The sequence below is a fragment of the Taeniopygia guttata genome, chromosome Z, assembly GCF_048771995.1.
Source record: "Taeniopygia guttata chromosome Z, bTaeGut7.mat, whole genome shotgun sequence".
NCBI lineage: Eukaryota > Metazoa > Chordata > Aves > Passeriformes > Estrildidae > Taeniopygia > Taeniopygia guttata.
The window spans coordinates 78,674,460-78,697,942 of record NC_133063.1 but is presented as its reverse complement, the minus strand read 5'-3'; the positions used below and the strand labels follow the sequence as shown (position 1 = coordinate 78,697,942).

At 39.0% G+C, this 23,483-nt stretch overlaps 1 protein-coding gene across 2 annotated transcripts; it reads right to left on the bottom strand.

The window, feature by feature from the left end:
* On the bottom strand, positions 1 to 22,143 carry PRRC1 (proline rich coiled-coil 1). Of its 2 annotated transcripts, none has more exons than XM_012577775.5 (9): positions 22,004 to 22,143; positions 15,940 to 16,077; positions 12,518 to 12,904; positions 11,196 to 11,353; positions 8,955 to 9,057; positions 5,750 to 5,913; positions 4,262 to 4,365; positions 2,418 to 2,520; positions 1 to 1,514 (listed from the first exon to the last, which is right to left on the bottom strand). In XM_012577775.5, exons 2-9 carry the CDS (start codon positions 16,055 to 16,057, stop codon positions 1,305 to 1,307), a joined length of 1,347 nt encoding a protein of 448 aa, XP_012433229.4. In that variant the 5' UTR covers positions 16,058 to 16,077; positions 22,004 to 22,143; the 3' UTR covers positions 1 to 1,304. The 2 variants fall into 2 exon arrangements, with proteins under 2 accessions (XP_012433229.4, XP_030113844.4); XM_030257984.4 differs by lacking the exon at positions 22,004 to 22,143 and adding an exon at positions 21,759 to 21,897.
* Positions 22,144 to 23,483: the final 1,340 nt, after the last annotated feature.

Genomic DNA, 23,483 nt, shown 5'->3' with positions numbered 1-23,483 from the left:
TGCCATTCTCTAGGGAAAACATTTATTCAACTGCTTTACAGAGTGAGCCAATTAAGTCCAAATATATTGGAAATAGACAAGCTTTCACTGGGTACAAATATGAACTGGCTTAACAGCATATTGTATACAAAATGTTCTCTGAAAGCATCTAAGAAAGGTAAAGGCTGAGCAATACAAGCTGAAAAACTGGTTCTTTAAGGCAAACAAAAAGTATTTGTTTATTCTTTGTTTCTTAAAAAAGTATTATTACCAAAATATTTTCTTCACAATTACTTCCATATTTCTAAGTAAAGATTTAAGATTGTGTGAGCATGGATGGAAGATATGTATAGCCACAAAAAAACCCAGACATCACTTTTAACTTCTATGAGAAATAGTGAACTCATGACATCAAGAAAGCTTTTAGACTTAAAAGTGTTCAGAAAACCCAGAATTGCAAAGCAAGTGATACACACATGACCGTTTTCCATAATCAAATTACTGACAACTGTAAATACATAGAAAAAATTACATAATTACATATAATAGATGAAGTCTGGAAGCACTGGAGTAAATAATGTTATTGAAACTGCTGAGATGATTTAATGTGGGGAGTGCAGTACCTGATCTAAAACCCACTGAAGCAACTTGAAATTTTGTCTGTGGTTCTTCAGCTGGCCACGAATTCAATTACTCTTACATAAAAAGCAGAAAGATGCAGCATAGAAAATGAGAATTCAGAATTACTCAGCAATGACTTCACCTAACAGGACATGGGATTTGTGCTCTTCTTCAGCAGCTCACTCTTAGGTGATGCAGAGACTACATCGCTCCTGAGAACTACACACAGACACCAACCCAAGGAGGTGTTAAGTATCCCCTAAACACATGCCCCAAAAACCACATGTAATACAGAAGGTAGTCTCTCTGGATTGGAATCCATATATAATATACATGTTTATGCTGTCAACATGTTTATATTACTATTATAATAGAAATAGCTAAAGAAATATCCCCTTTGGAAAGAGTACTAGCTAACTGTCTCAGCAAATGGCTGGTAAGGTGTCACACCACAGCACATTCCAGTTAAAAAACTGCAATGCTGCCTGTAGCAGTCATAAATACATTTTTGTTTCACGAATCACACATTAGGTAAAAAACTGCAATTGCTGACTTCCACTCCTGGAAATCACCATTGCTTCTCAAGAAGAAGAGACGGTTTAGAGTTAAAATCACAAATCTGCGTTGCTGAGGATGGGAACACATGGCTTTCACTTCGATCTAGAATCCAAGCCAGCACTCCTGGTGTGAGGGTGTGCCCGCTGTCACACGGTCCTGGGTGGCAGCTGCTGTTTGTACATCCCTGCCAGGGCCTTGGCCGCGCTGTAGATCATCTGCCGGCGGGACATGCCCGTGAACACCGCGTGCCAGTCCGTCCTGCTCACGTTCAGCACGCTCTTCTCCAGCACCTCGCCCACCGTCACCAGCAGCCCCGACCACCTCAGGCTGTAGTCCTGAGGGGTGAGACTCTTGGCCTGCGTGTAAGAGTTTGAGAAGTGATTACTGAAACGGTTTGGAATTAGCAGATTTGCTTCTGTTGTCAGAATTTTGCAAGGAATTGTTCTTGTATCAACAGACCTATGTGGCAAATTAAAGGGAGTGAGAATCAAATTTCAGCTCTTCTACTACTGAAAAAAGCCCCAAAGATACTATTTGCTCTCCCCAAATAGTTCTGGTTATAAACTCTTCATGGAAACATTTATTTTAAAAGAACTTTCAGGCCAGAGTTAACTAAAGCACGACTCACGTCAGCTGTCTGGCAACACACAGTGACTGGAGTAATTCCCACTCTGTGCCCAAAGGAATATAAACCACCTCCAGAAAAACTTCTTTTGGTGGTATTTCAGAACTGCACACCACTGCAGTTCATCCCATTATTTCCAATCAAATGAACCACAGTATTTGCAAGATTTAAATATTTTGACTTCAGAATTCTACACCCATGTCAGAATAGCACATTTGAAATCAGCCTTGTCTTTTAGGTGTGCCTCTGTGTGTTCATAAGGGACTTAAGTCCAAGCAATGATCTGGAACATGGGAATTGTTTGTTTTTTGCTTTTAGGAAAGGGTTTTCAGAGAATACACCATGCTGCCAGCTTGGTTAGCATTTCTTCTTCTTAAATAGGAGAGTAAAACTTGTGCTCCAAAGTGATAGATATTGCAGAATGAGACTCTTGACTAAGAAAAGCTTTACTATAAATGTCTAAAGATTAATTCATAAACATGATTCCAAAACATTTTGTATTCGCATTAAATTAATGAAAATATTTAAGTGTAATCACTTCCATAAAAACTGACATAATAAATAAAATTAAAAGTTTAGTCTTATGTCTCAGCTGTTAATTGGTAAGAAAACTGAAAAGGGATTATGTTCTCACCTGCTGAACATACTGCAAAGGCACTGGTGTTGCTTGAGTGAATGCTTCCAGGTGAATTCCATGAATTGGATCCTCAATAATCAGACATCCAATGTCAAACCACCTGCAGTGATGTGGAAATTGTTTTATTTCTGAGTACTGAGTATCACTCTGGTGAAAACCAACATGCTAAAAGCTGAACTATGAACATTTTACAAGCTCTATTACAGCTGTAGTAATAATGAAAACTCATCAAACTGCTGTGGTATTTTGCATGTGAAATTTGCATGTCTATCTCTCACAACAGTGCATCTGTATGCATGTAAAATGCATAAAAATACACAGAAATACTACATAAAACTTACAAAACAAAGAAAAAAAAGAGAGCTGGAGGGGTGGGTGTGTGGCCAGACATAATCCCATGGCCACAGGTATTCTACTGCAGTTTTCATTCAATCTTTAAATGAACACTTCTCATTAAAATAACCTTCTCCAACAATTTAAAAGAAAATTTGTCTGTTTATCATTCCTGTTCTACATTCAGAAGATCTTTTGACAAGCCTAATGCTATAGCAATCATTTAAATGAATTATTCAGACAAACATTTCTGCCTGCCTGGGCCACTTAAGCTTCATGGTAAGAGTTTAGTGGAGCCAGACAGGAAGAAGAACTTCCATCATCTTTGTAGCAGGGAGCACTGGAATGCTTTGACTGGCAACTATCAAAGGCTGAGAAAGCCTCATAGTTAAATATAACTTACTTGCAATTAATAATGAAGTTACTGGTATTTTCTTGTCTTCCAATATTTGCACTTTTATGCATGTGGTGGGCTTTTATTTATTTTTTTCACAGTTACTCTCTTTTTGCTCTATTTTTACATTTAGTATTTTTAGTGCAATATGAATGAGGAATTTTCTGAACTAAATAGGAGTAGGAAGAAGTTTTAATTCTTGTTTAGCTTTTATTTCCATCTAGTCTGATTTAGATGTTTTATTGTCTTTTCACAGAGGATTAACTACAACATATGTTATTAGTAGTGGTGGGTGATTTACTTGAAACTCTTCTTCTTTGGACATGCAGAAGCATGGCAAACAGTGGAAGAAAACTATTTAAGTTTGTATGTCTTCAATGTTTTGGAATTTAATTATAAAGCTGCTTCAAGAACTGACTGTCAAATAGTATGTCACAAAAAATCACGTTGCAATGCATTTTGAAACAGCATTTTTATGTCTGTGCAGTCCAAGTTAGATGAAATAATACATTCTCAATGAAAGGAAAACATGAAATATATTATTTGATAAAATCATATTGTTCTAAATGCCCAAATATCTCTTCTGATGCAATTTTAGAGAGAGACGTGAGGATGCACACAACAATGCCCAAACCATTAGCCAAATTCCAAATTTTACAGCTCCTTAATTTTTTCAGCTTGCTTCACTGTGCTTTTTATACATTGTGGATCTACAAAACCTGACAAGGATTTCTTAAATCAAGGTCTTAAGATGCCTGGACAAAAAGCTGAACAGCATCACCAAAACCAATCCTGCCAAAATACTTCAGACAAATCTCGTTCTTCTCCTTTCTTTCTCCTTCTCCTTCTTCTTTCTTTCTCGTTCTCCTCCTTTCTTTCTCCTTTTTTCTTTCTATATCTCCTCCTTTCTTTCTCCTTTTTTCTTTCTATATCTCCTCCTTTGTTTCTCTTTCTCCTCCTTTGTTTCTCCATCTCCTCCTTTCTTTCTCCATCTCCTCCTTTCTCCTTCTCCTTCTCTCTCTCCCTCTCCTCAAACTGCCACCAGCTCCTTACAGGCTTTGAGTCAACAAGGAATATTCCCAACATGTGCCTGGAATAAATTCAAAGCTCTCACTTGTCAGGAAGCAGCTCCTCGATGAAGTTTTCCACTGACACAGCAGGCTGCTTCTCGTGGATGACTCCTGTCCGGCGCAGGCTGTCTATCCTCTCCTGGGCTCCCTGAGTGAAAACACAAGCTGTTAGACAAAACACTGAACCACAGCTTAGTGCTATGCTTGCAGATCAATCCCAAAACAACCCTAGAACACACTTTTCAAAATGACTCAACAGGAAAAAAAACCAACAACCCAAACTAGTCAGACACCAGGAATCACAAACAGTAACAAAATCTAGATAAAGCTAATGCAATATTTTTACCTTTTCTTACATCCCAAGAAAAATATCCAGAGTAGTATGCAAAGAATTCCTAACATGTGACAAGAATTTCTAACCTGTGATAGTTTTAACCATCAGTTAAAGGATCTGTCTATATTTGTGTTACTTTGGCATTATTACCATTTAAGACTTCCTGCATTTAGAGTCTTTAGAGCTTTGGACCAGCTTTGTAAGAGGAAGGGAAAGAATCCATTTGTTTTGGTACATATCAAACTAACACACAGGAATTACTCCTCTGAAAACTGTCATCACTCTGAAGTTGCAACAGAAATACACAATACATTGCAGGAGCTAAACAAGTAAAGGAATATGCATATTATTCTGCTTTATCTCATTATAAAATTGCATCAGATAATATATGAGGACAGGTTTTATTCCTCTGCAAACACTGCCACAATAGTTAAGGGGAAAAGCTTCTCATTTTATGATTTTTTGCTTACATTTAGTAAACAGAGTATGAAACATCTGTTTACAGGATTTTCATTTATTGGCCAGAACTCATGAAACAACCTTTGAACCCTTTGCTAACCCTTCCTCTGTTTGCAAGGCTGCAAAGTGAATTCTTATTTTTCAAAGAGAACACAGATCTGTTCAGGAAGATCAAGTGTTCATCAAACTGTCTTTGATCTACAGAATTAGTGGGGAGGAAAATCACTCTTGGTGACTTTTAATTTCTAACATTTCCAACATGATGTGCTGGTAACAGACTATTCAACAAATGCCTAATATACTTTGAAACCACAGTAAGAGCACAATGTATGCAAGATGTGATGGCAATCAATGACAGTATAAGGAAATTGACATAAATGGCATAATATACTGACATAAATACTCTTCACTTGCTGCAAATCTGTTTGCAAGAAACCTTGAAAATATTTCAAAGAGAGAGCTTTGGGTCTAATGATCCAAATTGAGGGAAAAAAGAGAAAAAAACCCCAAAAAACTTAATCCCCAAAATAACAAAACCAACCAACCGCCAAAAAAAAAAAAAACCCAGAAGAAAAAAACCAAAACTGAACCAAATAAAACCAAAAAATTAACAAACAACAACAAATAAACAAAACATCAAAAAAATCCCCAAATAAAATGTTTACCTATCCCAGAAAATTATAGAAAATGAGATTGTTTTGGGTGAATTTCTCTTTGCTACTACTACATATCCACTTACTTTTAAGCCTGCAGCATAGCCCACAGGCTGTGGTGCAATGTTGGACTGTGCAGCCTCTCCAGTCACAACAGCCATCCCAAAGACTTCTTGAAAGGCATCCCGAATTGCTGCAACTTTCACCTCTTTATTAGAGGTAACCACTATGTCCAGCTCTCCCCCAGTTCCTGCAAAATAATTTTGTAAGGTAATCTGTGGAAAATACATCCATGCATGGAATATTCCTCCTTCTTTCCTAGAGAAGTTCTAGACCTTCTCTAGATGCTTTTTTCTTTCTCATGCACTGGACAATAGTTCTTCCATGAAGCAGAAGTTATTTAAGTTAGGAATTGAAATTCTGATAAATAACTAAGGGATAGAAGGGTAAAAAACAGGCAGCAGGAACTGACCTATTTTCAGGTTCAGCAGCTAAAAAAAAAAATCATACCACTAATTCAAGATAACAATTCACAGACTTTTAGGAAAATAACTCAAGACATCCATTTCCAAGGACGTTTTGGTGTTCTGTGAAACATCAAGGAATATTACAAACTTATATGAAAGGGATCAAGAACACTAATGCAGGTCATAAAATCCAGTGAACAGCTGCCAAATTACACAGATCTAAAAGAAAGGCTCTCGTTACTTTTTAGCTGTCCACGGCATGTGAACTTCAGTGTAATTTTATTGCTCTTTTTAGATATTAAATCCCTATGGAACTAAAAAGCTTGTACACAGTTATAAACATTTTCCATAGGGTTATATCTCCATAAAGAAGCATGAGCTTTCACTGGACTTTTTCAGAATGAAACAAAACAATTCATGAATTTAAAGAAATCTAAAACTACCACAGAAGACTCAACCACACCTCACATCTGTCTGTCACAGCTGGATCACTTTTATTGTGCAGAAACACATCATAAGGTCCATCCCTGCTGGGAGAAGTTTTCTCAAGAACAGCTGAATCTTTCCTCAAACATGGAATATGACATCAGAGAAAGCTGCCTAAGTAAACTGCATCATCCACATGAGCTTACAGAGTTTGCAGTATTTATCCTGATTCAAAAAAGTTCCCCCACTGATAAGGGTAAACCCAATGCTTAAATGTTAATGAAAAAGCCAATTACTTTTTGTCTTATATTACTCAGCAGACCTCAGTTACAGGAGTCATCTTACTTTTATGAATAATCACCAGATAGGCTAGAACAGTAGTAAAACCTACTATTTTGGGGGTTAAGGGTAATTTTTTATCATTTTATTTATCAATTGCTTTGCTGAATGTAATTAGGTGTACAGATCACTGAACTTGGAACAATTGTTTTAAATGCTGTGCAACTACTGGACTAAAAATAATTGAGAGTATCTTTTTTCATCGATTCCTTCTTGATATAAATCAATTTAACATAATTAAACAAGTGCTTAAAATTGACTGCAGGCTTTTACTGAAGTTAGCTTTGCCTGACTGCTCAGGAATAGAAATACAATTCAAGAGCTTTTAATGAAGTTAAGTAGTTATCCATAACATATCTAGTAAATTACTGCCTAACAGTTTTAAGAATGGCAACTGTGCCTCAAGTCTGGTTGCAGAATACAGAGTATGTTTTTTTGTATTATGGATCATCAAATATCCAATATTTGAAAAATTACCCATTTTTTCATCAGAGATAGTACAGAACTGAAACAAAGATATTACATGGGTTAAAAGAAACCATTTGTGACAAAATCTAGTAAAATGGAAACCTAAAATGTAAGAACTAGATGCACCCTGCTAAATTCACAGGCAGAACTCTTACATGAAGGTTAACTCTGACAGCTGAATGTGAAATTTCATTATAACTTGTGCATTATAAACTGAAATTACAGTTCCGTATTTAATTTAAGATTCCCTGTTGTCTTTTGTTGTAAAAGTACTGTTGTTTATGCTTGTGAGGTGACCATTTCCTGTCTAGATAGAAATTGTCTCTTCCAGGAGTGCAGCTCAGATAACATCTTCACAATGTGCCAATGAAAACAGTTCAGCTCTTTTCAAGAAAGCGATTATAGAAATACTGTTTGTTCAGATGACAGAAAAAAACATATTTTAACCAACTCATCCAGAAGTTTTGGTAATTTCAGGTTTTGGCAATGAGGAATATGAAATTCCTTTAGCATTGCAGTAATGAAGGGAGAGCAGAGAGAAGTGGGGCTATTGTTGAGGACATGGTTTTCGTAGAATACATTTCTACAAGGAAGTACAGGATAAGTTTACAAACCTCTGCCCCATTTTCACAACCTGAAACTACAACACCAATGCAGTACATAAATGGCCAAGATATACACAGATGCTTCCCCTTCCAACAGGACTTTAGAGAGCTTTGAGGTAACCACTGACTTAGTTTACTCAACCTAAATCCTACAAACCAAGCATTTTATTAGTATTACTTCCTCCTCCAGATGAAGTTTTTCTGTCAATAAACACTGTGTCAAACTATCCAGGATACCAACAGATCTTGTTTCTAAAAAGGGACACTGATGACTGCAATAGAAATGTTAAATACAGGTTGTCAAATAGTGCAAAAATCAACATCTACTGTAGTTTTGCCCTGCATCCTGCTACTTTTCTCAAATACCTTTAGAAGGCATTGCTGGGTCGCCTCACTGGTTTTATTCCTACTACCTCCTCACCAGACAACTGCTGGAAATTTTCCCTTAAATGTAAGACATTAACTACTACTCAAAAATTAGGTCATCTTTCCCTGTCCTCTGCACTAGTACAAAAGTGCAGCAGTAGTTAGCTGGGTCACCTAATGGGTTCAGCTGAAAAAAAAAAAAAAACAAACTCAGGAAAACAAAATAATAAAAAAAAAACATTTTAATGGTTTATTCTCAGTATTCCCTGTTTCCTGACCAGCTTTTTCATTGGCAGAACAAGGTCAGTACTGGCACACCTAGGAGGGAGAGCTGCTTATCAGGCTGCTAGGGAAAAAAACCACGCCTACAAAACCAAAACCAAACCACCACCCTAGACAAATAGTGTCTTCTACTTGCCTGTTTTACTCTTATGCTACATGTGACATGTAGTGTCCTCCAATAAAATAAAAAATGTTGAGTAACACAAAGCTTTTCTTTCCTATTAATTTTCAAGCTGTAACTGAAATGCTTTTACACTTAAAGTGTAGAAGTAGTGGCTATTGCAGTAGCTTCTCCAGGATTTATAAGCAAAACTTGATGGTTTATCATAAACACTCACTGATATATGGAACCATGCCAGGATCCAGCGTTGTGATCATGGTCTCCACTGAATGCTTGGTTTTATCAAGAACAGACTTCACCATGGGATTCTCAGCTACACCCTAAATTTAAGCAAAAACATTTCCATATTATTTTGGGGTTTTTTCCCTCCTCAAGAAATTCAAAATGTTACTGTTAAAAAAACAACAAAAAAGCTAAGCTGCTCTGTAAAATCTGCTGTGCATTACTCAGCACAAACTCTGCAGGATATGACTATCAGTGCATGGCTTTTCTGTTACTACCTGAAGTTTAAATATTACCTTCCTCATTAATGCAGAAAGAGCCTCATCATCTTATAAAGCCAGAAAGTGCTTCTCCAGTTAGCATCCTGGCTGCTTAACTAACATAATGTCATTATATTGATGGCTCCTGAACACTGAGACTACTTCTACCTGTGGAAGATGCCTTTATGTGTTCATTTGCCTAGCACAAATAGGGTGAAATAATCAATATTTTTATGCCAATCCAAAACACAAAGTTATTGCAACAATTATTTGGAAATTAATCTTGGAACTGCAATGGGACTGCTCAGGTATTTTTGAATGATTGAAGAAACTGCAACAGCCCCATCTGATTCCAGACCATTAATTTGTCGATTTTTGATTGTTGTATTTTTCAATATGACTGAGCTTGAAGGAAATCTGAAAGGAAGGTGTTTGATTTCTTAACAAATTACTTCAACAGAAATAAAGATAAGTGTGGCAACTACTGTGTCAGCTTCTCCACAGGAAATTCTGGATGCATTCTGTAAAAATTACCACCACATGTCCCAGATTCTGGCTCATCTTTAAAAAGCGCAGACTCTGATGTGGGCTTACATATATCACAAACTTGATGGTTTCAGTAAAATTATGATTCCTCATTATTTCACTTAAGAAATTCTCAAGAAGGGGTAACTGAATACACAGAGCACATGGAATGCTTGATACTTCAACCAAAGTCTTTACTACTGGAGTCATAATACAGATTATTAATGCTCCATAAATAGAAAGAGGACACCTTCTGGATCTGAGTGGCAGCACTAAAATGTGGATGAGACTGGCTTTTCAATTTATTTGTAATTGAAAGCCCTGGTACTCTAAGAAGGGCTAAAGAATCATGTTACAAGTAAAATGTTCTCTTCTAGAACACTGCCACCTACTGCAAATATTAGGAGGAATATAGGGACTGAAAGGAAAACATTGCTATTTCAAGGAAGAAGGAAAATGTGTTTTTATGATCATGAGAAGACATTTCTCTCTGAATTAATCTTTCTCTTTAAGACTATATCACTGGAGTAACACAGGGTTCAGTCTGCTGTGTCACACACAACTTCTTCTGCCAGGTTTTCATGCTCAAAAGGGATTGAAAACCAAAATTCCTCACGTACACAGGGACAATAATATTCTTTATTCTTCCTTCACATTCAGTGTGAGATGGGACAGAATGTAGTGCTGCTCTTGAGGACAGCTCAATGTTGATGTACAGCCCTCAGATCTTTTTGCCACAATCTTCATGATGCTACTTAAATGTAACATCCCTTACAGCTCCAGAAAGGTTACAGGCTAATGGAATTCTGCTAGTTGATGTTGCTGCTTATTTCCTCTGTCTGATTAGATGGCACCACAAGGACTGTCTGTTCTGCACTATACATGCCATGCCTTCTAGCAGGCTCATCTTACAAAATACCTTAGATGCTTCTTTGTGATTGAAAAATTATGTTGTTTGTCAGTCCTTGAGAAAAGTCAAAATATAATTTGATTGTTATAGAATAAGCATGATTTGCATCCCACAGGAATCAAACTCAGTTAATTAGGAAGTTCTAAATGGGATATACGAAGCATTCAGGTAAGGTAAAATAGACTTATCTTTTTCTGCATACAATCTTTGTGAAGTAAAAAATACTTTCAGGTCTTAAAGGTTCTAGAACTTTGTCTGGTTTAAGAACATATCCATATGGAACAGGGTCTATCACAAGTTCTTATCACAGGAATCAAAATTAACCTAGAGCACATGCAATTGTACAGTCCCCTCTCTTCTACACAGAGAAAAAGTAAAATCATAGTTCCAGCAAGCACCACTATTAAAAACAACCACCTTGCACATGAGGCTGGAAAAAAAGTTACTTATAGTAGCATGCACTTAAAGAGTGCAAGATGTCTTCCTGTAGTCAGCACAAACTGGTAATTCCTCATGAAGGTAGCAGACAAAAACACCTGACCTTTATAAACCCCCAGAGTCCTCCTGCAGGTGTTCCACTCTGGGCAGTAGATACTCTGGGATCTTCATGCTCCTCAGGAAAAGTGATTGCAGAACCAGCCACAGGAGACAAGGATGAAGAGAAAGGTGCCTGTTGAGTAATGGGATCTGCCAAAACACCTGTAAGAGACAAAAAAAAACCCACAAGAGTTTAATTTGTTATATTGAAGCAACATGCAGTTGTTTAACAGGAAAACAGCAGGAAGATTAAAACAATTCCAGGTTAATTCACCTCACTTCTTGAAGGCCCCAAAACAATTCTGCTTGTTAAAGGCTAGCAGATCTCATGAATGTAATCATAACTGCTAATAAAATTGAGACTGCCTCATATTATGCACAAAGTTAAACAATTATTATTTTTCTTATCATGCTAAATTAAAAGCTGTTCTTCCTGTATTCAAATTTTCATAATAAACTCTCAGTAAAGAGAGGGACAAGTGTCAGTGTCTGAACAAAGGCATAGGAATGTTCTCATACAATGGGAAAAGTAAATTTTCGAACACCAAGTGCTGGAAATCAGTAGTAGCAGAAAAAGGAGGAAGCTTTACATACTTTTAAGGATAACAAAAGCAACTAGAACAGTAGAAGAATAAAGTCGGACCCTTTGCCCCACTACTCAAGCTTATTTTAACAAATTTTCTAACACTAGCCTTAACTGAGAGTTATTTTTGTTTTATGTTGCACAATTGACAGCCCTTTTCAGACATTTTCCTAATACAGACTACTTGAAAGAGGTATCACCAGTAATAATAAAAGCTTGGCCTGACTGCAGCTGAGGAGAGAAGTTTCCACTCCACAAGCTGAAAATGACATCAGTTCAGCAACCACAGCAACTGCCTGCATGGAAGGTATGTATTATTATGTATTTTTAGCTATCCCAATGCAATTTTGTGGCTGGAAACAAGAAAATAGAAGCTGGTGTCACGTGACAGCTTGTTAAGAGACAGATTTTCAGAACAAAACACTGAAAATTATGAGTTTATAGCCTGTGATTGTCATTCTGGGAAAACATAATGAAGGTGGCTCTCTGAGCTGAAGAAAAGCTGGGCTTTGGTGTGCAAGGTAAGAAACACAAAAGTTATCAAACAAAAGATTTTCCTGTGAATCTGAATGCCACCAGAACTTAAAGTGGATTCTGTCCTGGACCATAAGTGTATTTCAAAGTCTATTATACCTTCTTCTGAGTAGAGTTATATTAATTATCCCTTCCAAGTACAACTAATTAATTAAGGGCAGGAGATTCCCCATGCTGTCTCACAAACAGGACAGCAAATAAAGAGTTACCTGTGACTGGAGATGCAGAAAATGAAGGCATCAGTGGGCTCTGAGGTGCTCGGCCAGCGTGACCTCTGGTGATATCATAGACAGAAGACAAGGAAAACCCTGAAACGGGGGGACCAGTGGGAGGTGCAGGAAGACCAGGGCCAGCAGCAGAGCTCAGAGGAGGAGGAGCAGAGAACTGGGACATGGGGGTGCTGAAAGCCACAGGGACAGGAGGAGGTGAGACAGGGTTTTGCAGTGGTGCAACTGCAGAAACGGTTGCAGAAGGCACAAGTGGAAGAGAGGACGAGGTCATCATGGGAGGAGGAACTGGGGACACTCCAGCTGGCAAGGGTGGTGAGTAGGCAGGAGGAGATGGCATGCTCGCTGTGGCAAGGGGGCTGGACAAAGCTACAAAAACAAGGGAAAAAAAAAAGAGATAATAAAGAATTTTAGAAGCCTTCATCTCAGAGATTCAGTAATATAATTGTTCATAAATTTCACAAATAATTTTCTAACCAATCTGGGGTTTTTTTTTCATTCGAAGTGAATTTGATACTTCTGCTTGAGTTTTCACACAGCACCCATGGCACTTAACCCTTGGTGACAGTATCTTGTAAGACACATCTCTTCCTGCATGACCCTACTTGTCATTAGCTTAAAAAGACAAATCAACATTTGACTACTGAGTTTACAGCAGCTGAAACCTGGCTCAGAAATTTCTAGCTAGCTCTGTTGTGCCTGAGTGACTGCTTCATCAACTGATGATGCAGGAAGTGCTCATCTTCAGGAATAAAACACACACTCCTAACATCTGGGAGGGTGGGAGTTGTTTTAGAGGTGTGGCACTGGAAAATGGACTGAACCAATCTTCTTAATCCCTCTGCTTTCCCTGTTTCAGCTGATCCTTGGATAAGCCATTTTTCCTGTCCTTAACCAAATTAAGCCAGGAAATTAAGTCAGAAAAACAGAAATTCCCCTTTTTGATGGCAGCTACATGCTAAACCAGCTTAAGCATCTTACAGGCCTCAGCCTAAACACCATAGTCAAATGATATGTAAATCACACTAATGCCATGGACTCAAAATTTGGTCACACATACCCATCAGTAAAAAAAAAAAAATAAACATTCATTCCCCCATGTAAAATTTATTTTATATATTGTTTACATGCACCACTGTACCAGTATGTCATGCATATTACAAAACATACACAACAAAAATTTTTAAATTATGAGATAAAGACTAATGAAAAAAATTCTTAAGAGCACAAAACATTTTCTGTTTACACTGAAAATTGTTTTGATAATATACTATCAATATAATAATATTATTATGGTATAATAATAATATATATTATATATATGTTATATTATAATATTATATATTTTATATATATATAATATATATATTATAATAGCATATATTATAGTATATAATTTAAAATAGTATATAATTAATATACAGTAAATAACTAAAAATTGTTAACATACTATGTAACACAACCATTGATAGTAACTTTTTAAGGTTAGCAGTGCAAGTGCATAAACCTCAGTAATTTTTCCATCTTGGTTTAACACCTCATGATGCAGGAATTTAAAAGTCTGGTTCTACATTCAGGCTATTCTTGGGTTTAAGGGCTGAAAAAAACACCACACAGAGATCCACATGGAGGAATTGCTTGTTTGCTGTGCTTGCTGTACTGCGCTATTTACTTCCCACTCTCACCCATAAACCTTTCAAGTTTTCCTTGAAAACCATTTCAAGTTTTCATTGAAATTTAGCTTTAGCTTTCCTTGAAATTTTCATCTTCCCTGATGTCCATCAACTGACCTTGAAAGATGAACGTGCTGCATTTTTATATTTTTAACGAGTGCAGTCAAATCCCAAGGAAACAGTTTGGAGGTTGTTTATACAGGTCAGGAAATTCTCTTTGCAAGTTGATGTCTACAGATCCGACAGTTTTTATGCAACACTTGCATTGGTTTTGGCAGCAGGGATGAATAATGATGGAAGTTATTTCCAAATACCAGTTTTGGAAATGGTTTCTCAAAAACATGACTTTCTTACAAAAGTACTTCCTGTATCACTCCTTGTTGAAATGTCACCTTTACCTGGATAGGACAAATTAAGAGTGCATATTTTTTTGGAAATATCAACTAGGTAGTACACAGCTGACTACCACCACAGAAAACATCAGCAAATCTGAGACTTTTTGTTAAAAAAGTTCATGTCTACGTTAATTTCAGCAACTCTTTTAATAAACCTTGCCACTGGTGGCCAGCAAACATCTGCCACATAAAAGAAAATTAAATCTTGAATGGTCACTCCCTATGTAAGTACAAAATACTGCCAAAAACATACTGTTTAAATGCCATTTTTATAAAATTATCTTTATTGAAGATGTCCTGTAGCACTTCATGCACTTCTGGCTCTGGTTTCTTTGCTTGTGTACGAATGAGGCAGTGAGTACATTTCATGTGTGGTAACATCACTGGCAAGCCACTCCAGAATCCATTTTCATCCTAGTTAAAGCAATGGCTCCATCATAGGTTACATTTCCACAGTTTTAATTAAAAAAAAAAAAAAATTGTTTATTATGTAACTCATTTAATGTTGTGGGCTGAGATCTTGTCAGTATATTCCTCCTTTAGCATCTAACAAGAGAGACTGTACAAGTCTGACTCAATAATACCACATCTGCCAAAAAATTCAGTATCTGGTACTCAAATATGATGTCCAGAATCTTGAAAAAGTCAGAAAAAGCACTCTGATTACCCACCACAAGTGAGACCTTTGAGGACCTTCCAGTACCTAAAGGGGCTACAAGAGAGCTGGAGGGACTTTTTGCAAAGAGGTGCAGTGACAGTACAGGGGGATGGCTTTAAACTGGATGAGGGCAGATTTAGGGCAGTTATTAGGAAAAATCCTTCCCTGGCAGGGTGGGCAGCCCTGGCACAGGTGCCCAGAGCAGCTGGGGCTGCCCCTGGATCCCTGGCAGTGCCCAAGGCCAGGCTGGACACTGGGGCTGGAGCAGCTGGGACAGTGGGAGGTGTCCCTGCCATGGCTGGGGTGGAACAAAATTGTCTCTAAATTCCTTTCTATCAGTATTAAAACGCAAGTGATTATTCTGTTTTACCACTGTTCACTAGAGGACTGTAAATCTGTTTTAACTCCCTTCTGTGCTGCTCATCTAACTTGAACTGTAGTGGTAGGTATTATTTCCCCAGCCCTGTATCCTTAAAAAAAACAAGCGCATCCACATCACTTCCTACAATAGTTTAAAGAATAAAAAAAACTGCTAAAAATATTCTGTGCGATATCAGATGCTTTACAGATAAGGAGCTCACTTCCATGATTAAGAAACAATTTGAATCCTTCCAATTAGCCTGGAGACGAGAACTGCAATTATGCTGATTGCAAAAGGCTGAATAAAGGTTTCTGTACCTGAAGTGACAGGTGCAGCAGCAGCAGCAGCAGCAGCAGCAGCAGCAGCACCTTCCCCTGCTGTGCTCGGAGGGGGTGTGCCAGGCGGAGTCGTCTCTATCCCACTCTCTTCCATCATCTTCCTTCAGCTACAAAAAGCTGTGAGGGGGAAAAAAATAAATATATAAAGTGCATCTTGAGAAACAAGGGAAAATATTTTAAATTTGAATGCAGAGGCCACAACACAGTTATTTAGATTCTTGAACAGAACAGGTAATTCAAATACCAACTCTAGAGGGGAAAAAAAAAAAAAACCTGACTTATCTCAAGTACAAAATTATCCAGTGTCCCCCTTCTCCTCTATCTTCCCTTAATTTTTAGCTGTGTGATAATACCTAGAACTCCAAGACTCTTTCTAAAAACCATACTGTGCCTAACCAGCTACTGCTTTCAAAATATACAGGTGGTACTTAGAAGAGTAATAATAGAGAAGTAATTACACATCACAAACCCCATAGCTCATTGCAAGAAAAACTTAACTACAGCGTGTAATTCTCCTGTATTGTTGAGCTGTAATAATGCAAACCAGGACCTGTTACTTCCAGCATGATTAAAATAATACTTACACCAAGTTTTCCAGTATAGCCAATTCCTGTAAAATCCATACACCACACTTCTCTGGTGATGGAAACAAAACTGGAAGTAATTGAAGCCTTTGGTTTTTATTTTCAAGGCCAGAAAAATATTTTGACATATTTGAATAAACCTTTAAAATATAGTATTGCTAAAAAAAAAATTAATCTATATGCTTATTTAACAATATTAATGCAAAACATCTTAGAAGAAGAAAGTGAAAACATTAGGATTTTCATGAACACCAGGAGATTTTCATGCTTCAGTGCAGCAGCACCTTACAAAAAGTCCTGCTTCTTCACAAGTTTGCTAAACTACCTGTACCACTCCCTGAGGCAGCAGTCCTTAGGGAACTTTTATTAAAATAAAAGTCTTGTATAAAGTAATTATATATATAAAAATTAGATAGGCTCAAAACATTTTCCACCATGTCCTTTACAACACTAGCTACTGAAGACTGCCATCTTATTCTCTTTCAGAATTCACACAGGAAAAGGCTTAAATAATATATTGAATAAAAATACTCACTTATATATAAAAAAGAGCTACACTTAGAAAAACACAGGGGCTTTCCTCTGTTTAAAAAACAAAAGTAAAAATTCCTCATTCTCTCATCATTGTTTCAAAGGTATACACAACTTTTACTTTAATATGAAGTAAAAATTACTATTATTGCCAAACTGAAGAATCCAGACAGCAGGACATCAATGTTAGTCTTGACACGTGCACTAAGAGTTTCCAAAACAAATTAAAGCATCAAAACCACACAGTAGAAGTCACAGACCCTCTGACAAATTAGTATGATTTGCATTAAGTGATTCAGGATTAAATGCTTCAGCCCAGCCATGAAAAGCAAGTCAATGTGGCTTATGTGCAGCACTCTTCAAGAAATTCTTATGCCAGATAGATTTTGGGTTCTGAGCATCTCTAATTCACTTAAAGGCTTCTCTTCAGAGGGGATGAAAGGGTCAGTAACTGCCTGGTGGGGAACACACTGTCCTTGCAAATCTCATCCCCCTGTAACAGAGAAATGCAAACTCTTCCATCAAACTTTACTAAGGGCAGGAATTTGCAATTTAAGATTTTCATCTTTTAATCAATCTACAGGAGTTTACATTCCTCTGCATGGAAGTACTTCTTAAGTTATTCTTCCAGTTATGCACTGAAAAGGATGAAAGAATTTTCCATTGTGCAATTAAAGTAATCTCTGATCAAAACCTAGAAACATTTTTTTCGAGGCTCTTCCAATCTTCTGCTTGATTTCACCCAATACCCTGATTAAAAGCTGCTGAGAGGTGCTCACTACTTAAAATAAATTCTGTGGCCATGCAGAATGAGTGGTAAAATTCCATAGAGCAGCCTTCCAAAAACTCTGTGCAGGGATTTTTCAAATTTTCAGAAACCTATTACAGGGGTGGTGCACCAAGAAGGAGAAGGGGCAACACCCCAAAAAACCACCTGACATCTGGAGTCAGGAATTAGTAGAAATATAAGTACCACCATAGCTGCTCTTTGCTGTTAACTTCACAATAAAAAAGATTCAGAACAGAAACAGTAATCCCAAATGTGAAAAAAATCACATCAGTTGCTGAAATAAGATAAAAAAATCTCATATGAAACAGATTTAAATGATGTCTTGACCAATATGGAGCCTGCACAAACAACCACTTTCTGTACACTGATTTGTCAACATGGTCCAGTTGTGGTTTGCAAGTACTGAATTATGAAAAAAGTAAATCATTTAAAGAAGAAAATTAAAGGTAAAGACCAGACACAGGAATAGGCAAAAGGAAGCAGAAAGTACAATGGGTAACTTAATAGTTCATAGTGTTGAAATAACCCAGCAGCACAGATTATTAAAATGATCCTACAGGATATTTATGAACATAACTGGCATAACCAAAACCAGCGGTATGTGAGGAAGGGGGGAAGAAGAAAACCATGGAATAAAGGACCCAAGAAACCCATTAGTGTTCAGTACTCAACAAAAATCCCATTGGGGGTTCCCAACTTCCCTCAAGGGAGATGCAGGGAAAAAGTTTCCCAGTAGGATCAGCCTACAATTCTTTAATGACTGTTGGCTGCAGAACTGGGTTGTATTTTCAGTGACTTGAGAAAAAAACCAAAAGCTACAATAATAACTCTTCATAATCCAAGCCACAAACACACAATTTGCAACAGGGAGCACCTGGAAACTCAGCCTAATTTCTTAAGGAAGTGACTTTTATGCCTTCTTGCAAATTAGAACATTTTGGTTTATTAAACTGAAGGGGCAAAGGGGAAATCCAGCGACAGGGAAAAGGAAGCACATGGAATTTAGGTGAAAACAGTATTAGCACTGCCATCTAGTGCTTTGTGACCCGAAACTGCAAATTCGGTAATGCCACGTCTTCCTAGAAGGAAATCCTGGTTTGTTTTTTATGTGGAAATTAAAAAGTAGGGATATGATGACGAGAAATACAGGACAAATGTATTCCCAATGATCAGTCATCCTTAAAACAAACCCTTTAGGAAGGAGAAGCATGAATTTTGTGTGATGAATCATTTGGTTTTAAAAAAACCTTTTTGGTACAATGAAGACACTATGGGGATGATGCTAAACCCTCACATTACAGAAAACACACAAAGTGTGTCTCTAAAACTATTTCTACTGATTCTCACCAGCTGAACCTCATCCATTAACCTAAAACCAAATCTCAGCCATTAACCTAATTCTCAAACTAGGGAATTAGGCTGTGTATACTATTTGGAAAACCAGGCTAAAACTCTGACTGAAATTTTTAACATGGCTTGTGCTAAAGCAGGAAGTAAATAATTTGATTTAGAGACTATAATGGCAAATTATTTGTCTTTTCACTTTAAGTTTAATAGAAAGTAATTACATTTGTACTAATATTTTGCAATAATCTTAACGACTTAACGACACTTCAAAAGCATTCTTCAGGTTATTACTATAAAATACAGACATTCACAGCTAATGATAAGATTACCTACAAATGGAGATTAGCAAATTTCATGTGGATAAAAACACATTATCTAGAATCAGCTATACTTCAGAGTTCATAATGAGGTGTATTTTCAGTCATCTTGAACTGATCCCTTCTCTTTCAGTGCTCCTGCTAATAAAAAAAAGCAAAAAATGCAAACAAACAAAAAACATAACAAAAAAAGAAACAACTGCCCCCCAGAAATCCACAAAAAGAAACCACAATATATTTATGCACTCTAAGAGAGACAACTGCTCTCTAAATAGAGCCTAAAATGAAACACAACCACACTAAGCTGGAACACTAAATTGAAATGCCACTAAACGTTTTGACTTTAATCACAGTGGACATAACTTTTAATTAAGCTTTCACATGCTGCAGACACTGCTCGTGGCTAAGCACACGCTGACAACTGTCCAGAATAAGATGCAAATGACAACACTCTTCAAAAAAATGAAACCAAACCAGAACTGGACCCTGAGTACGTTTAAAACTTTCATCTGAAAAGTCCCTCATGGGTTTTATTTTCCATTTTAGAAAGGGAGAGCATTAAGGAGAGCTCCTTTCTCTGCACAAAGAAAGCGCACAGAGAGATCATCAGTTTAATCACCTCGGGTGAATGACTTGGTCCAAAGTCCAAAGTCTTAAAGAGAGAGGTAATCGGGAGAGGGGATAAACAACACAAAAATCCCCAACAAACCAGCCCCCCAGAACTCTCCTATACCTGATTTCCAAGACTTCAGGCTCTTTACTGATGTCATACCTCGAACACTGCACCTGTGTGTGAGGTGATCCCTTGTCTTGAAACTGAGGCAGCAAATAACTTTTCATTATTAAGGCCTTAGAGGAGGAAATTGAAGTTAAGTCAACTTTCCTCCCAATTCATAATGAAGCTGATTGCACCAGGTAAACAGTACTGTGCACTTATTTTGGGGCTGTGTTTAACTCGTGCTTCCTCCAAGTTAACATGAGCACTTCAAAGATGTGACGTGAGCTAGAAAATCCACAAATGAAGTAACTGTGCAATGTGCTGGTTTACATGTTTTGTAGTACAGCTCAATGCAGAATCTGATGTATTGAACTATCAGCAGATAGTGAAAAACACTCAAACTAAAAGAGAATAGATTTAGGTCAGATATTAGGAAGAAATCCTTGACTGTGAGGGTGGTGAGGCCCTGGCACAAGGTGCATAGAGCAGCTGGGGCTGCCCCTGGATCTCTGGAAGTGTCCAAGGTTGGACAGGGCTTAGAGTAACATGTGATAGTGGAATATGTCCCTGCCCACGGCAGGGAGTGGAACAAAATTATCTTTAAGGCCCCTTTTAACCCAAACAATTCTGTGATTCTATATTCATCACATAAATTATGTTAACCACAACACCTGTACAACCTTTTCACCTTACAAGAAACCCAAAAAGCAACACCAAAGGAGCCTTTTCACCAGTGTGCATGAGAACTAACACACACCAGGAAAGCTGGAAACACCAGCCATGACAGCAAGGGCTATTGGCCTTCCCTTGTCACTAGTGCTGACAGACACCAGAAACCCACCAAGCTCCATTTTTCCTAAGGTTGCCTGACCTTATCAGAATCATCAGAATGACAATTATTTAATTTTGAACATTTTCATGCCGCTGCCAACCCTCAGGATGAGCAGCAGACCCCCCCCGCCCCCCCCCTTTGCTATCAAATATTTCAGTGTCACAAAACCCTCTCGAAATGCCCCACACCAGCGATGGCTGCAGTGGGAGAAGTTCTGATCTGGAAGTGCTAACACCATCCAGCAATGCCATGAAATAAGAGCACCAAAGGAACAGCCAGACCCAGCCCATTCCAACAACCCGCACCCATCCTTCTTCCAGGCTATGGATATCACAGGATGCAACAGCTCCAGCGCTTTCACAGGTTAATTCCCCCAAAAGAAGCAATGTGGGTTTTTAAATATGTGATAATAAAAGCCAGTAAATAACACAAAGAGCAAATTACGCCTCCAGAGACACCACAATAAAGCAATACGGCTCCTGAAGCACCACTTCCATCCGGCATTAACGAAGGTGAGGATGAAACCGCAGGCGTTTTACCAGGCAGGACCAGCACTCCCATCCCTCACTGCAGGGCTGGAATGGGCACCCCAGGCAGGAGAAGCCCGGCTGGCAGCGCTGACCCAGCGAACCTCCGGGACAAACGCACCGGGAATTCCGCGCTGCTCCCGGACCCTCACCTCACAGCGAGCTCGGGGCCGGCGCTGGCGGCACTCGGGGCTCAGGAGCCGCTGCAGGAGCCGCTGCAGGAGCCGCCGCAGCCCCGCAAGGACGCGCCGGGTCAGAGCACGAGCAGCGAGCCCCGCTCCTCCGCTCCGGGCCCCGCCACCGCCCGGCCCGGCCCAGCCCTCCGGCCGCTCCTCCCCGCCGCCCGGAACGACGGTCACAACGCGGCGCGTCCTCCCGCCGCCAAAAGCGCCCTCACCCAGACCGGTCTCCCCCGTCTTGTGCTGTCTCTTCCCGATCTTTCCCGTCCCGGGGATACACCAAAGGAGGCCGCGGCAAGCGCCTCCTCGGACTTCAACTCCCAGCATCCACCGCGGCGCCGCCGCCGCTCCATGCCACGTCTCTCACGGCCGCGTCCAACTGCCCCTTACGGGGGGTGGCACCCCCGTGCTGCGGCCTCAGCTTGGTTCGCTCCGCACGCGTATAAAAGCGGCGGGGCGGGCGGGGTCTCGGCAGTGCCACGTTGGCGGCGTGAGGGAGCTGGTGTGGGGTGTGCGAGTCTGAATTACGTAGGGCCTTTAACGCTCACACTTAAGACAGAGCCTGTGTAGATCTGTATTCGTAGAGATTTGAAGTACGTCTCTGCTGAAGTGATTTGTGTTCACGGAGTGAATTAGGTTGGGAAAGGCCTCTGACGTTACGGAGTCCAGCCTGTGACCAGCTCTCTCTGCTGCTCCTGGGGCTCCATTCTCTGCCTCAGCTCCGTTCCCTCCTCTGGCCACGCTCCAGCTGCTCCATTCCCTGTGCGAGGGGCCCAGAGGTGACAGAGCACTCGAGCTGTGGCTGCAGCAGGGGTAGCACAGGACAGGCACTGCCCTGATCCAGGGAATCACGGTGATCAGCGTCCCTGATCACAGGGATGGGCACTGCCCTGATCCAGGGAATCACGGTGATCAGCATCCCTGATCACAGGGATGGGCACTGCCCTGCTCCTGCTGCCACCCCACGGCTGGCACAGGCCAGCAGCCATCGCCCTTCTCGGGTGCCTGGGCACCAGCAGCACCGCTGACATCGGTAGCCCCTCTAATGTCCTTCTCTGCCTACAATACAGTAAAAAATTACATGGCCATGCAGGCTTGACACTCCATTAGCCAGCCATTCCAGCTGTAATACAGGAATTTGGAGTGTATCTCAGTTAAGGTCTGAAAAATAAGACCTGATAACACTCCCACTGAATCTATGTGTGATATTAAGCAAAACTCAGCAAAGCCAAGTACCTTTAAATTAGACAAATTTCAGGATTTCTTTTTTTTCAGAAGGTCATTTTCTCCCTTTGTGGTATCTGCATTTCAGAGTAAAATTTAAGGTTAGAGAAACAAGAATTAAGAGGGAATATAAGTGAGGAACAAAAGCTGAAGCTTTTTTGTGATTGCTGACTTTCCCAAAACTGTGTTACTCCAGAGTGAAAAATGCATATTACATGATTGGCTCTTGGCAAATATTAATAGCATGTATTATGGTGGAAACTTAAGCTGTATTAATGTCTTTTAAGTAGTGTGGTAAATACAGTTTTTAGGCTATAGTATAATATTGAAATAGAAGCTATGTGATGTAAGATACGTTTTGTAAGTGGTTCAAGGAATGGAAAAGGTAATCAAGGAATTCTTCGCAGTAGCATATTTGGATAGAGATAACCGCAACAAGACACCAAAATTATTGGTGAATAGAAGAATTATTGC

Coding starts and splice junctions, on each gene's coding strand:
- PRRC1 (XM_012577775.5), bottom strand. CDS start 16,057: ATGATGGAAGAGAGTGGGATAGAGACGACTCCGCCTGGCACACCCCCT. Junction 11,354..12,517: donor TTCTGCATCTCCAGTCACAG/GTAACTCTTTAT, acceptor TGTCTCTTACAG/GTGTTTTGGCAGATCCCATT. Junction 2,521..4,261: donor GAGGAGCTGCTTCCTGACAA/GTGAGAGCTTTG, acceptor ACATCACTGCAG/GTGGTTTGACATTGGATGTC.